The 15,630-nt window shown below is 37.6% G+C and overlaps 1 protein-coding gene across 2 annotated transcripts in view; it reads right to left on the reverse strand.

The window, feature by feature from the left end:
- The window catches only part of LOC122799654 (asialoglycoprotein receptor 2-like), a 308,957-nt gene that overhangs the window by 157,178 nt on the left and 136,149 nt on the right, over positions 1-15,630 (reverse strand). For both annotated transcript variants that reach the window (XM_044068857.1, XM_044068858.1), the window contains one exon: positions 14,910-15,047. In XM_044068857.1, coding sequence (XP_043924792.1) covers positions 14,910-15,047 — 138 coding nt within the window. The remainder of the gene's footprint in view (positions 1-14,909; positions 15,048-15,630) is intronic.

The raw sequence follows: 15,630 nt of genomic DNA on the forward strand, positions 1-15,630 counted from the left end.
CACTCTACCCCCTCCACATGCACTCATACACAGGCAACCCCTAACATGTACTCACACACACACCTTCTGACCTTTCGTTACCACTAAAATCCCCAGTACTTACCTCCTCCGTGATGACTGAATATGGCCTTTTGGCCGTGTTCAGTACCATAATGTGGTAGGGGTGGTTGTGATGATCTACACATCTGAACGATTTCATGAATCATGTATATCTCTTCCTGGAGGCAGTTCCATGGGTGGAGAGAAATCAAATGACTAATTAGCATATACATCTCCCCCAGACTGCCTCATTTGCATGTAGCATAGCTTGGTATCTCTGTATCTGAAAAACAGCATTATTGTTCCACAGAAAACAGTTTTATCTGGCCCAACATGAGCCATACAGTAAAAAAAAAATGATTCTTCCTGCATACTGTAAATGAGCATTAATGTTTTTTTTTTTCTGGGATTTTTATCAGTGAAGAATAGCCTTTCTTCCACAATAGTTCTGGTAGCATAGTCATTGTGCAAATATATTCTGTTTTTCCTGACTTTGACTGGCAAGTTCACCCCTGCAGTTTTCAAAATTAGATCTTTGTCTGGATTTAAATAAAAAGAAGTATGTATCCCCTTTCTCCTCTCACTGAAAAGTTATCCTATATCCATGTCTAAGGAACTTTAGGTAACCAAATAGTGGTAAAGTTCCCCATGTGGTCATTTTCTGGGGCATACCACTGATTCTTCTGTTGTTTTTCTACTCCTGTTCTCTAAATATTCTAAACATGAATGTTAACAAATTACTCTGCTTCAATAGAAAGGCCACTATATAATTCCTCTTCATTTAATCTTCCATGCATATCACTTAATGAAACTATAATGTCCTTAAAGTGTTAATTTTTCTGATGAATTTTCCAAGAGGCATTCATTTGTTAAGAGAAATGTAACTGGTAGCTAGTCATTTTATAGAAAAATCCTCTATCTTCTTGGGAAATTCTTGAAATTAGGGAAATGTAATGAAGGGATACACTGCTGTAGTTTATTTTCTTTATAAAACAAATCAGACCCTTCCTTGAATTATTCATGTACAGAAGGCTTTTTTGACCTCATTGAGTAGTAAATAATTTGAAAATATTGATGTAACAGCAGTTTACAATGCCAAGCATTTATTTTCTTAATGCCTTATTAAAGGAAGGCTACTTAGATCATCTTCTTGAGAAATGAAGAATTTTCCCTCTCAGTAAATGTTTCACTGATGAGTCTCTGTGAAGAATTTCTGAGCTGCCATATTGGATAGACTCTGTGGTATTGTTCTTTCAATAGCTGATTATATTCAGACAGTCGCCAACATTATACAAGTCTAATTTTTAAGGACAAAGTTTTGACTGCCATTTAACAAAGTTTCATTAAATACTGAGGACAAACCTTAGTTTTTATTTCATAAAACCCGAAACCCAATACTATAAATTATATTTATATATATATATATATATATATATATATATATATATATATATATATATATATATATATATATATATATATACGCTTTAAATTTACATTATTTACATTTACATTATTTACATTTACAGTTATTTTATGGTTGTATGTTAAATAAATTGATAAATCGATTAAGCTTTTTTATTCGGTGCATAATGCATTCTGGAGTTTGGATACACAACATGTGAAATGTATGCAGCTCAGCTTTACGGAATTCAAAACTACAGTACTTATACAGTGTTGAATTTAATAAAAACTGTATTGCAACTTTGGGCTTTATGTTCCTTCTTAGCTTTGCTCCAGGTACAAGGTAGGAAAGTCAAAACAGCTGTTAGCAAGCAGTGCAGCAATGTAATATAAGATAATTTTCAAAAGCACAAGACAAACGAACCAAAACATGTCCAGAGTAACTATATGAAACGTTTAAAAAGCAGAACAGTATGCAAGGTGTAGAGAAAATATATCAAAAATGTTTTCATAATGAATACAGTAACGTGAAATCTTACATTACGGAGGTCAATAATGTACGGTAACATAATACAATCTGATAGTTAAAAGTAATAAAGAATAGCTCATCAAATAATTATTGTTTAATACACTTTAAACTTTCAAACTTTGTGAAAGACTAAAACAACTTTAAAATACTACCTTCAGAAAACTGTGTATATTTCTTTATATTATACCTTGTATAATTTCATAATTATTCCTGTTTGTACTCTGATTCTCAATCTTCTCTCAGAAATAATTTATAACACTAATTAAAATAACCCGAAAACACTAATGAACCTCCACTGTACAGATTGTAAAGGCTTTCAATTTTGTTATGAACAATTGTGGTAGAGTTCTATATATTCTTTAACTCTGTTAAATGATGTCTTGCAAATTGTACACAGCAAATACTTTGTAACAAACACGGGTTGCATATACTTTTGTGGCTATTGCTTAGGTTTTGGTGGTTGAGTGTGTCCATCCAGACAGTTAACAGATTATAACATAAAGAGAACAGTTGGAGAAATCAGCATTTTAGTGCGGTGTTTATTAAGTGTGGGCTATTGTGTAGTCAGTTGTGCATACTTTGGGAACATTTTTTTTAATATAATTTATGCATTTGATTATGTTGATGGCCTATAACAGTTGCATTGTGACTTCTGAAATATATAAATTTGAAGTGGAGTTTGAACATGATGTGACTGCATAATTACCTTAGCTAGTGTAATACTAAGGTCTGGTTACTTGGCGTAAGGTTTTCAGTAGTTCATTGGGATATTTTCAGGTGTGATGATCTATATAGAAAAGTGTGGCACTAATTAATTTTGTGAATAAAGGACACAGTGATTGCGAGAATTATTTATTTCATATATATGAGTGGTGGGAAATGTTCAAGGAAAAGTAGCGGATAGACAAGATGCAGAAGAAATGGGCTGGAGCCAGAAGTGATGGCATAGAGGGGCAAATCCATGACTATGGCCTGGATGACCTGAGTTTGATTAGCAGCTCTGGTGCTTGATTGGGCTGACAAAGGAGGATGGCTGAGTCCATCTGCGGGGAGAGAGGGGCACAGCAGGGATGCAAACTGCCATGGTCCCTTAGATAAGAAGAGTTATTGCACCAAGCCACTACTTGGTGGTGTCTTTAATAACAAATATAGATGCACACGCATCATAAGGGAGAAGGCATTGTGGGTTTCCATGATGGGTGACACAAGTAGCTCATCCCCCTGCCCAAGAGATGGGGCTAGAATTAAAGCAAAAATGTCCTCTGTTGCCAGGATGCTAGTGATAGTATGGATAACCTTCATGGCTGCTTGTATGATGGCTCCTCAGGACAGCTCTCTCTTTTTTTGATACTGAGGTATCATCCCTCAAATGGGGAAATGATTGGGTGGAGTCCAGGTGGGAATTGCTTGATGGTAGGCAGGCATGTGTACAAGAAAAGCTGAATTGCTGTAAAGTTGACTGGAAGCTAATGACTTTCTGACAGAGAGAAAGAGAGACACACATTGTGGTGTTTTCTTGATACAGTGACATATGGTTACCTTCATAGGCTCATAGGTGTGTACTAGGCTAACGGCCCTGGAGCCTATATAAGCCTAGACCAAGAATATTCCCTGGCATCACGCAGCCCAAAGTTAGTTCCCAGTAGTTCTTCATTTTTAGTCTCCTAGTATCTGAGCATTCATTTACAGTGAGGTCCTAACAGAATGCCAAACACTGCTACACATGAATTGAAATGTTACATGATTACATTTTGTATAAAACTTAGATATTATTTCAGCTCATCTGCTTCCTCACTTCTGTCTCCAAATATACTACCTCCTAAGTTATAAAAATTTAGAAAGCAATGAAAAATGTTAAAATAAACAAACTTGGCTTTTTACTTTATGTGTAAGATGACCGAGAAAGCATTCCCTTCAATGAATGATATCTATAAAGCCAACACAATGCAGTGATGAAATGCAAACCCCTTCAGTTAAAGAGACTTTTAGGTGTTGTAGGACACAACTAAATATGATGTTTCCATCAGAGTACGTAATAATACACCATACTGTATTTGTACCGGGATTATATTTTTATCTATGCATTTTCCAACTTCCCTCGATAGAAATTAACACATTTATAGTTCATTTTATATCTCTGGAATAGCTTTGGTTACTGTTTTTATCTTGGTTTATGTCAAGATAATACAACTGCTAAGCTGGTTCTAAGATTTCGCTTCATTTGTCTTTAGCAGTTGATTCCTTTTAGTTTTTGGAGGGTTATGACAGACACAATTCATTTGGTTTTATATGACTTGTTTACCAATTTTTTTCATACACACCACAGTTGTGTGTGTTTTGGTGTCTGCACAGAATATCCTTTAGAGAAGTGCCATTGGAGATGTGGTCTGACTACAGATGTTCTCTTCCAAAACCAAATCTAGTTTCTAGTCTGAGCATGCTGGATTTGTATCACTTCACTGAAAGACCATTTCACTGACACCCATTTCATTGAGACCAAATCACCTAAAGTTCATTTCACCTAAAACTCATTTCACTGACAAGTAGTACTCTAAGGCAAGTCAAAGGTATATCTCCTTTTCCCCACTGTAGTGCAATCCTGGTGTTAGTATATATAGTTGGGGGGCACAGCCCCCACATTTGGGGGTGTGGGGGGGCATAGCCCCCACCTAGCTGGGTTTTGCCAAATAATGCAAAACAAAACCAGACAGCAGAAAAACAAATTAAGTGGGGGGGCTATACCCCGCACCTCCCCCCAATGTGGGGGGCTGTGCCCCCACACCCCCCAACTATATATACTAACATAAGGATCACACTAAAGAGGGGAAAAGGACATATACCTTTGACTTGCCTTAGAGTACTACTTGTCAGTGAAATGAGTTTTAGGTGAAATGAACTTTCAGTGAAATGAACTTTAGGTGATTTGGTCTCAGTGAAATGGGTGTCAGTGAAATGGTCTTTCAGAGAAGTGATACAGGTGGCACCATTTTTGACAAGGGTGTAGTTTCCTGGTATGGGCACCCTACAACAAGTGGAACCATTTTTGACAATGGTGTAGATTCCTGGTCTGAGCACCCTGCAACAGGTGAAACCATTTTTGACAATGGTATAGATTCCTGGTCTGAGCACCCTACAATAGGTGAAACCATTTCTGATGACAGTGTGGATTCCTGGTCTGAGCACCCTGTAACAGGTGAAACCATCTTTGAAAATGCTGTAGTCTCCTGGTCTGAGCACTGTACAACAAGAGGAACCATTTTGGACAACGCTGTAGGTACCTGGTCTGAGTACCCTACAACAGGTGAAACCATTTTTGACAATGGTATACATTCTTTGTCTGAGGACCCTATAACAGTGAAGAGATTTTGGATAATGGTGTAGATTCCTGGTCTGAGCACCCTGCCATGGGTGAAACTATTTTTGACAATGGTGTAGATTCTTGGTGTTAGCACCATAAGACAGGTGAAACAATTTTTGACAATGGTGTAGATTCCTTGTCTGAGGACCCTATAACTGTGAAGAGATTTTGGACAATGGCTTAGATGCCTGGTCTGAGCACCCTGCAACAGGTGAAACCATTTTTGACAATGGTGTAGATTCCAGGTCTGATCACCCTGTAATAGAGGAAGTCATTTTTGACAATGGTGTAGATTCCTGGTTGGAGCACCCTACAATAGGGGAACCATTTCTGACGACAGTGTGGATTAATGGTCTGAGCACCCTACAACAGGTGAAACCATTTTGCCAGTGGTGTAGATTCATGGTCTGAGCACCCTAAAACAGCTGAAACCATTTCTGACAATGGTGTAGATTCCTGGTCTGAGCACCCTGCAACAGGTGAAACCATTTTTGACAATGCTGTAGTCTCCTGGTCTGAGCACCGTACAACAGGAGGAACCATTTTTGACAATGGTGTAGATTCCTGATCTGAACACCCTACAACAGGTGAAACCATTTCTGATGACAGTGTGGATTTCTGGTCTGAGCACCCTGTAACAGATGAAGCTATTTTTGACAACAATGTAGATATTCTGGTATGAGCACCCTTCAACAGGTGAAACCATTTTAGACAACGGTGTAGATTTCTTGTCTGAGGACCCTATAACAGTGAAGAGATTTTGGACAATGGTGTAGATTCCTGGTCTGAGCACCCTGCAACAGGTGAAACCATTTTGGACAATGGTGTACATTTCTGGTCTGAATACCCTACAACAGGTGAAACCATTTTTGCCAGTGGTGTAGATTCCTTGTCTGAGGACCCTATAATGGAGAGATTTTGGACAATGGTGTAGATTCCTGGTCTGAGCACCCTGCAACAGGGAAGCCATTTTTGACAATGCTGTAGTCTCCTGGTCTGAGCACCGTACAACAGGAGGAACCATTTTTGACAATGGTGTAGATTCCTGGTCTGAACACCCTACAACAGGTGAAACCATTTTTGACAACGATGTAGATTCCTGGTCTGAGCACCTTGTAACAGATTAAGCTATTTTTGACAATGGTGTAGATTCCTGGTCTGAGCACTCTACAACAGGTAGAAACATTTTTGACAATGGTGCAGATTCCTGGTCTGAGCACCCTACAACAGGTGAAACCAATTTTCCCAACAGTGTAGATTCCTGGTCTGAGCACCGTACAACAGGTGAAGCCATTTTTGCCAGTGGTGTAGATTCATAGTCTGAGCACCGTATGACAGGTGGAACCATTTATGACAATGCTGTAGTCTCCTGGTCTGAACACCCTGTAACAGATGAAGCTATTTTTGGCAATGTTGCAGATTCCTGGTCTGAGCACTCTAGAACACGTGAAACCACTTTGACAATGGTGTAAGAGGCTAATGTTTGGTTTTATTGATGTTCCTGATGTTTCTACAATGTCAGGGTTATGCTGTGTGATCCAGGCTTTGAAAAGTTTAATTTTGTTGGATATGCTGCTTACGTTTAAGTGGACTGTTTTGATGCCTTTAACTGTGCATTCTCCAAGGAATAGCCATTCCTTAAGTCATTTAGTCAGAATTAAAAGTAGTAATGGCTGAAACTGTTAATGTTTTGCTATATTTGTTGATATAAAATGCTATCATGAGCATGAATCCTAATATGTTTATACTGAATGATTTAATTACAAGGCACCAGTGACAGGCATACCAGATCCTAATAATGGAGTCCCATGAAATACCCATTAAATAAATTTCTGTGCTGCAGCTGGACTTCTTTTTGCTTGAAGCTCGTGGTTTAAAACTTAAATTCAAAGGCAAATTAATTTATTTATTCATGTACGAGCACCATGCTAGAAATTTGCTCCACAGATGCCCAGGTATAAAAATGCAAGTTGGTTGTTGCTCATGGTTCATTGTTCACTTCATGATGACATTTGATTGTGATACTTTGATATGACTTGTGGGTAGTCTGAGGTCTGTGTAAATCAGATAAAAGCAATGTGGGCATTGTACTCCCTTTTACTGATCACTCTTTTTCCATGCTGCAGCAACCTTGGAGTCAGAATATTAAAGTGTGGGGTGTGGGGGGGTTACATATGTGTTGACTCCACAAAATATACTTTTTATTTATATCACCCTAACATGTAAAGTTACAAGCCTGAGTATATGCATTATGAAAATGTCTGAACTTGAGATATCAGTTGCAAATTGCTATAAACATCTTCATGTGATTTGAGCTCTGATGAGTAAAGGAAACACAGTGACACCTCCATTCACAGTCAGTGATAATGTGATAGTCCTCAGAGTGGCTTTAGGCTGTCTGAGACAGGCAGAGTGACAGGTACATTGTTAGGTGATTTGCTTTCCATTTCATATAAATGTATGCATCAACGTGTGTGTGTGTGTGTGTGTGTGTGTGTGTGTGTGTGTGTGTGTGTGTGTGTGTGTGTGTGTGTGTGTGTGTGTGTGTGTATGTATGTATGTACTGTACACTGTTGTCTGATGGGGTTTTCCTCTGTGGAACTTTCTGTCATTGGTGCTACCTTCCTCCCAGGTAAGACTGGATTTACTTCAGGTTTTCACATTCCAAACTTCTTTCATTGCTCCTCCACATGCTACTGTGCAACTTCCTGTTTTGTTTGTTTGTCTTAGTGATGAAAGGGCATTCAACTAATGCTTACTTGGGCTCACTTTTCCCCATACTGGCTCCAGTGAAAATAAATATGTGAAAGTTATTGAAGACTGTGTCTTAATATAATATCCTTTCTTAAAACACCAGTCATTTGTCTGTGGCTTAACTCAGAAAGAAGGATGACCATAGCAGCAGCAGAACGTCCAGCGGGATACAATAGTTGAAGATACTTCTAATGAAATTGTTGACAAATACTCAAGAAGCTAGTTCACTAAAGAGTTCAGTGCATAGATTATAATTTACTTGGTTACGTGGGCCCTGATTCTGTGGTTGATGCTTCCACAATTTGTTTATACCTTGTTTTTGGATGGCTACAGAAAAAAGTTGCCTGGCAAAAATCTTGGTCTAAAAGATTTATGAATGTTGAGCACTATGGAAACCCACAATGACACTGACACTTTAGTAATGAGGGCAGCACAGTTTAACAGTGTCCAAGGCACCAATATACCAGAAGTCAGCCGCAAGCCTTTTAAAACCAATTTAACGTGTGCACAAAACGCAAAGTAAACACATAAACGCAGGCAATTAAAATACAGTGCTTTCGTTTCAAACACTTCATCAGATGTTGGTCTAAGGTAGGTTGATAGATTAAATATCTTACTAATGAAGAGATTGGCCAATAAAAACATTCAATAAAATGACTCATAATACTCATAAATATTAATGAATAAATAGATAAAATTAAAACCAATATAATAGACACTTTAGAAACATGTAAAAGCCTGTGTAAAAGAATGATAAAAAAATGGTTGATTCATGTTTAATCATTTCAAGTGAGGACAATTTTGAACAAAATTGTGACATTAAGTAAACAAAAGAAATGTTAAAACTCCATAAGGAATTAATTCAGCACCAGCTTAGAAATTAATGTAAAATAATACCCTGGCTTTCTCTAGTGGTCAAATTTGAAGAGTGCAAGTCTAATACAATAAATGCTGTTAACATCTATTAAAATCATACATACCAAACAAACATAAAAGCATGCAGAAAATTTTATTTTATGTTTTATAATTTATAACTTTGCTGCCCTTAATGTTAAGAGGTGTACTATGGAAGTGCTCTCATTCAAGCCTGAAGGGGAATTGGCTTGTAATGTTATCTGCCACCAAAGTTCTTTATATTCAATTCTCTCTTCCCATTGTCCCCCTCTAGCTTCTTTTTTAATGCCTTCCAAAGCAAAAAATGTATAATTAGAATTGACACAAGTTAATGAATGTTTAAAAAGGGCATTAGTTTCCTTCCCGTTCTGTATGTCGTAATGGTGTTCATATATCCTCCTTTTTAATTTACGTTCAGTTTTACCTATGTAAAAGGAGTGACATACCTCACACAATGCTAAATAAATAAGTCCATTTGATTCACAGTTAAAATAGTCATTACTAGTTAAAATCACATTTCTACTGTTTAGACTTATTTCTTCCTTACTGATTATATATCTGCACTGTGAGCACCATCCACATTTGTAAGTGCCCAATTTCTTTCTACCATTTGCCTGTTTTCTGTAATTTTCTAATGCATTTTTCAAGTTTTGGGAATTATTATACACAAATTTCAGTTCCATGTTAGATATTTTTCCAGGTCCGTGAGACTTGTGAATTTTTCCCACTCACTCACATCTGATGAAGTGTTTGAAATGAAAATGTTATATTTAATTGTCTGTGTTTATGTGTTTACTTTGTGTTATGTGGACACATTAAATTGGTTTTAAAAGGCTTCTGGCTGGCTTCTGGTCTATTGGTACCTTGGATTTGCTTATTGGTTTCACTTTGGCACCTTTTGGCTGTTTTTTCTGATTTTCACAGTATAACAGCGTGTTATAAAATTACTTTGGCAAAATCATTTACTGAAATGGCTTTCTATAACACTGACATGCTGTCAGGTCACATTAAGGAAGATCAAACCCCTTATAAGAGTAATAAGATGAACAACTAAGAAACTTGACAAAAAAAAAAACAAATAAAAAGAGACAAACAAGTATACTTCCTATCGTGTCAGCAAAAAGACCAAAACAACTCTCAGAAATTCTGGCTTTCCATTAACCAACTCCTAAACCCAGGAGATACCTCTACCCCCCTCCTGTTACCTCAAATGACCCAGTCCCTATCTCACTCAATTTAACACCCACTTCATCAACACTGTCACCTCCCTTCTAGACAACCAACTGACCCAGCCACTTACTGTCCCCACCCCATCCATAGACAAGCACAGCCCCTTCTCCACCCCATCCATAGACAAGCATAGCCCCTTCTCCACCCCATCCATAGACAAGCATAGCCCCTTCTCCTTCTTATCCATACAAAGTACATAAAAACTCTCTTGTCCAAACTCAAACCATGCTACACAGCTGCAGACAAACTCCCTAATGAATTTCTAAAACTTGCTGCCCCTTCAATTGCATACCCCATTTTAATCCTGATCAACCACTCTATTAAACAACATATGTCCCACTCATTTGGAAAATACCTCATACTACTTCTCTCCACAAAGATGGCCCCTCCAAAGAACAAACCAACTATCGTCCCACAGCCATACTTTCACCCCTTGCAAAATTCTAGAAAAATGCATCTACAACCAGATCATAAACTACTTCCTTAACAATAACCTGCTTTCCAACTCCCAGCATGGTTTCAGACCAAAACAAAGTACCAGCACAGCCCTCCTAACCTTCACTAACACCATCCAGCATCTAATGAACAAAGGCCAACATGTCTCTTCCATATTTCTCGACATGTCTAAAGCCTTCAATACTGTATCCCACCAGCTTCTACTAAACAAACTATCTTCCTATGGCCTCAGTTTACCCTCACTAACTCGGTTTCTCAGCTATCTTTCCAACTGTCATCAAGCTACAAAGTGAGAAACTCTCTCCCCCCTACTCCCCATCTCCGTGGGTATACCATATGGTTCTATTCTTGGCCCACTTCTCTTCATCATATTCACAATCTCAGTACAGCTACCCAACACGCCTCCATAGTACAGTATGCAGATGATGCTACCCTTATTTGTTCAGCCCCCTCACCCCAAGAAGTCTAAGTAAAAATGCAATCTTCTTTTCAGGACATTGAAACCTACCTCTGCCAACACCACCTCATTTTAAATCCCAACAAAACCAAAATCATAATTTTCAGTAACAAAAAAATGAAGACTTCCCAGCTCCCTCTATCAATCATCTCTGCAAATGGTACCAAAATTGCCCCTACTAACCACACCAAACTTCTACGTCTTACCATAGATGACAACCTCAAATTTGACATACATATTGCCCAAACCATCAAAAAAGTCCATAAAAAAACTAGGCACCCTTTACAGGGCCAAACCATTCCTAACCCCCAACGGGTCTATATTACATTATCAAACATTAATTTGTTCAAAAACATAAATATCAACCCAAAAATGTCGAGCTCCCACAATAGCGAACTTTGAAAATGTCAAAATCAGCATTTTCAAAAAGTTATAGTTGGCCCACTGCAATTTATTGATGTATCACGTCCGTACTGCATTGTGTCAGAGTTAGTCATGAGAAAGTAATTAGCTACTAAATATGTCTATGGACTTGTAAGCTCACTGTGCAGGAAAACTATAATGTTATAGTATGTATCTATATGTCAAATTTATAATAAAATAATACAAGTTTATGATGTCATCTGACACTTCACATTCCACTTTCCCCACTGTATTGTGATGTCAGAGTTGGCATATATAAATAGCAGGGGGTGTGGGGGGCACAGCCCCCCACAACAGCAGAAATCAGTGAACGGCGTGCATTTGTTTTTATGTTACAGTTATGCTGGTTAGGGATATTAGTCAATTTTAGTAAGTAGTTTTATTGACAGTATGAATTCCATTTGCTGATACGTTTTAGTTAGGTTTCTTGAAAATATTTATGGGGTGTGTGACAATAGTTATTTAGGTTTGTTTTGAGTAGCAGTTAAGGAGATAGTTTAACATAGGCACGGGATGTGAAGTGGGCCAGTTATGGCTATTCGATCTTGTGAGTTTCGATATTTTGGGATTTCGCTATTATGCTACTTTGACATTTACGGGTCAATATTTATGTTTTTGAACAAAGTAATGTTCAGTAACGTAATATAGACCCACCCCAATGCCAGGCTAGCCACTGCTCGCACACACCTTCTATCTACCCTTCTCTACGGCTCTCTCATAATTTCTACCCTTAGAAAATCTGACCTCAACAATCTAGACTCATGTTACCATAAAATTGCTAAATTGACTACTAATCACCCACACAGGTCCCACTCTGACCTTAACAATCTAGACTCATGTTACCATAAAATTGCTAAATTCACTACTAATCACCCACACAGAGCCCACCACTGCTCAGCTCTTTCAATACTAAACTGGCTAGAACTCCCCAACCTTCTATCTCTCAATCAACTATCCTTAGCCCACAAAATAATCTACCATCCCAAAAACTGCGCTGCCATCTCCTCTTTAGTTCAACCTAATACTAATAGCAGGTCCCTCAGCTCTTCCAACAAACTCTTACTAAAGTTATACAGCTCCCACAACCATCATGGCGACTCCCTCTATTCACATAGAATAGCCAAACTCTGGAGCACCCTTCCAGACACAATAACAAAAAATCCAGTACACGTTCAGTTCAAATCATTCCTAAAGGAACACCTTATCAGTCACTGGCTATGCTCCTGCCACTCCCCAGGTTAATCTACTTTCCCTCTCTTATTTACCTTCTAACATCCCTACTATAAACTTTAACTGATATACTGTCCAGTATTTGCTCTTTCTGTACAGTAAATCGTACAGTTCTACTGATTACATTACATTTACTACTACTTGGTTGTTACTACTACACTAATTGTACAGTTCTACTGATTGCATTACATTTACTACTCCTTGGTTGTTACTACTACACTAATTGTACAGTTCTACTGATTACATTACATTTACTACTACTTGGTTGTTACTACTACACTAATTGTACAGTTCTACTGATTACATTACATTTACTACTCCTTGGTTGTTACTACTGCAGTAATTGTACAGTTCTATGGATTGTATTACATTTACTACTACTTGGCTGTTACTACTACACTAATTGTACAGTTCTACTGATTACATTACATTTACTACTCCTTGGTTGTTACTACTACACTAATTGTACAGTTCTAATGATTACATTACATTTACTACTACTTGGTTGTTACTACTACACTAATTGTACAGTTCTACTGATTACATTACATTTACTACTACTACTTGGTTGTTACTACTACACTAATTGTACAGTTCTACTGATTACATTACATTTACTACTATGTGGTTGTTACTACTACACTAATTGTACAGTTCTAGTGATTTCATTACATTTACTACTACTTGTTTGTTACTACTACACTAATTGTACAGTTGTACGGATTGTATTACATTTACTTCTACTTGTTTGTGCTGTACTACTTTTGAGTTTCCCTCTGGGTCTCCAGTATGTAATGGGACCTTGCCTTGTACTGTTTATTGATGCTGTAAATAATTCTATTGCAGTATTTTTTTCCTGTTAATATGGCTTGTTTTTCTTTCTTTTGTTGTTATGTATAAATGTGGAGCTTTTCTCCCCAGGTCTTTGCTGAAAACAGGCGTCTGGCCCAGTCAGACATACCCGGTCAACAAATGTAATAAATAAATGAATAAAATGTAGCTGTCCCTGCGGAGAGTACTTTTTAGTTACTCCACAAATAACTAAACACTGGCCATCCTGGTCATTATTCAGGACCTGCAAGCAATAAACTACATCTGCAGTTGGTGAAGATGCAAGTGTAGGTCAGAGCTTAGGCGTCCACCATATTGTGCCCTATTTCTTGTAGACTGGCCTGATGGTGAAGCAATATGTTACTCCATCTGTGTAATCAGTACAAAAATGCACAGCTACTGTACCGCAAATGTATTTCTTGTGACAAGACAGGGAGCACTTCTATACAGACCTACTTACAGAATAATGTACGGTTAAATCTGCTGCTGAAACTCTAAAGATCACTTTGTCATGCTGGAGAAATGTAACACTGCTGCACTAAAGTCGTATCTCCATGTTTTATTCTGAAATGAAGTAGTATTTGCGTTTTTGTCTGTATCATACATTAGTTTTATGCTTGCTCTGCTGCAACAGATTTGATTGTGATGCCATAAACAGAACTGTGTTGTCAAATGTTGGCAAGGGAATGTAAATTTGAGGTGTGATAATTATACAATATATATGACTCTTTAAGTACCTTAATAACTAAAATGTCTGCAGTGGAAAGTAAAACACGATAATGGTAGCTATGGCTCTGTTTTTAGTTACTTTTTCTAGATGTGATTGCACTCCAACACTTTCTCATAGTTCATGTCATGATTATATTTACTTAAGTTGGCTGACTCTGCTCTGTGGTGCATTAGGGGTAAATACCTGACTGTAATACAGATGGGTACAAACTGGTCAGCAGTGCACGCACTGAACGAGCAGGCCATGAGGCGGAGAGGGAATGGTTGGTGCGGATTCATCCTTCCTGGGTGAATGGAAGCTCCTGGACTTGTCACAATGGTGACACCTAGTGGATACTGGGAAAATGCATAAGGAAGTAGGGGGACAGCCACCGCACACAAGGATTGCCAAGGAATGCCTTGTATTTTAGCCCATGTGATATTGATGTGGATGCATACATGTGATAAATCGGCAAGCCATGGAAATCTCTGCTGTGGTAAGGTAAGCAGCATAGCAGCTGCTGTGGTAATACAGATCAGGGAACTAAAGTCCAGCTGGTATGAAGGAGAAACATGACCAAAAAAGTTATGCCTACCTTTCTTAGTGTCCTGTGTAGAGCCACTTTCTAAATACTGACTTTTTCCTTTATTGACTTCAGATGCAGACAGCATGGAAGCATTTAAGGAGTCAATTGCCGATTTCATTTCCTGCAAATCCTGACTGACGTGCCAGACTGAAACAAGAAAAAACAACAATGACACTAAAAAGTAACAGGATAGATCTGCAAATACTTGTACAATATTCTTTGTTCTCCAAGAAAGCAGCTTAACAATATGATAACAAAAAATTCTGTGTCATCTAGTGTCCTTAAATACTCTGTTTTTCAGTGATTTACATATCTGTTGCTTAATATGTGATTTAAGGTGCTGGTAAATATTCATTGATCCAAAAAGCACATAAAGAGGGCCAAAGCAACAGGAAACCAAGGATAAAAATAAAAAAAACCTTTAATAAAACGTTAGCGCTTTCACAGTATGTTATAACTGCTTCATCAGACATAAAATCATTCTTCAACAGATGGACTTAATAAATAGTCAAAAAATCACATGATCTACAACACTTTAACACTGTTGCATCTGATGCCATGTTTAATTGTCTTAAAGACATATAGTTCAGAAATACAATACTTGCTGTCTCCATAGAGTTCTACTTTTTAAAATAGTTTTTAGTGGAAGTTTCTCAATTGAACATTGAAGCCATATTTAGTATGATTTTATATGTTTGTTTGCACATATGCTTTTTGTACATTGGTTTTT

The sequence above is a fragment of the Protopterus annectens genome, chromosome 4.part0 (assembly GCF_019279795.1).
Source record: "Protopterus annectens isolate FY-2018-M chromosome 4.part0, PAN1.0, whole genome shotgun sequence".
Lineage (NCBI taxonomy): Eukaryota > Metazoa > Chordata > Ceratodontiformes > Protopteridae > Protopterus > Protopterus annectens.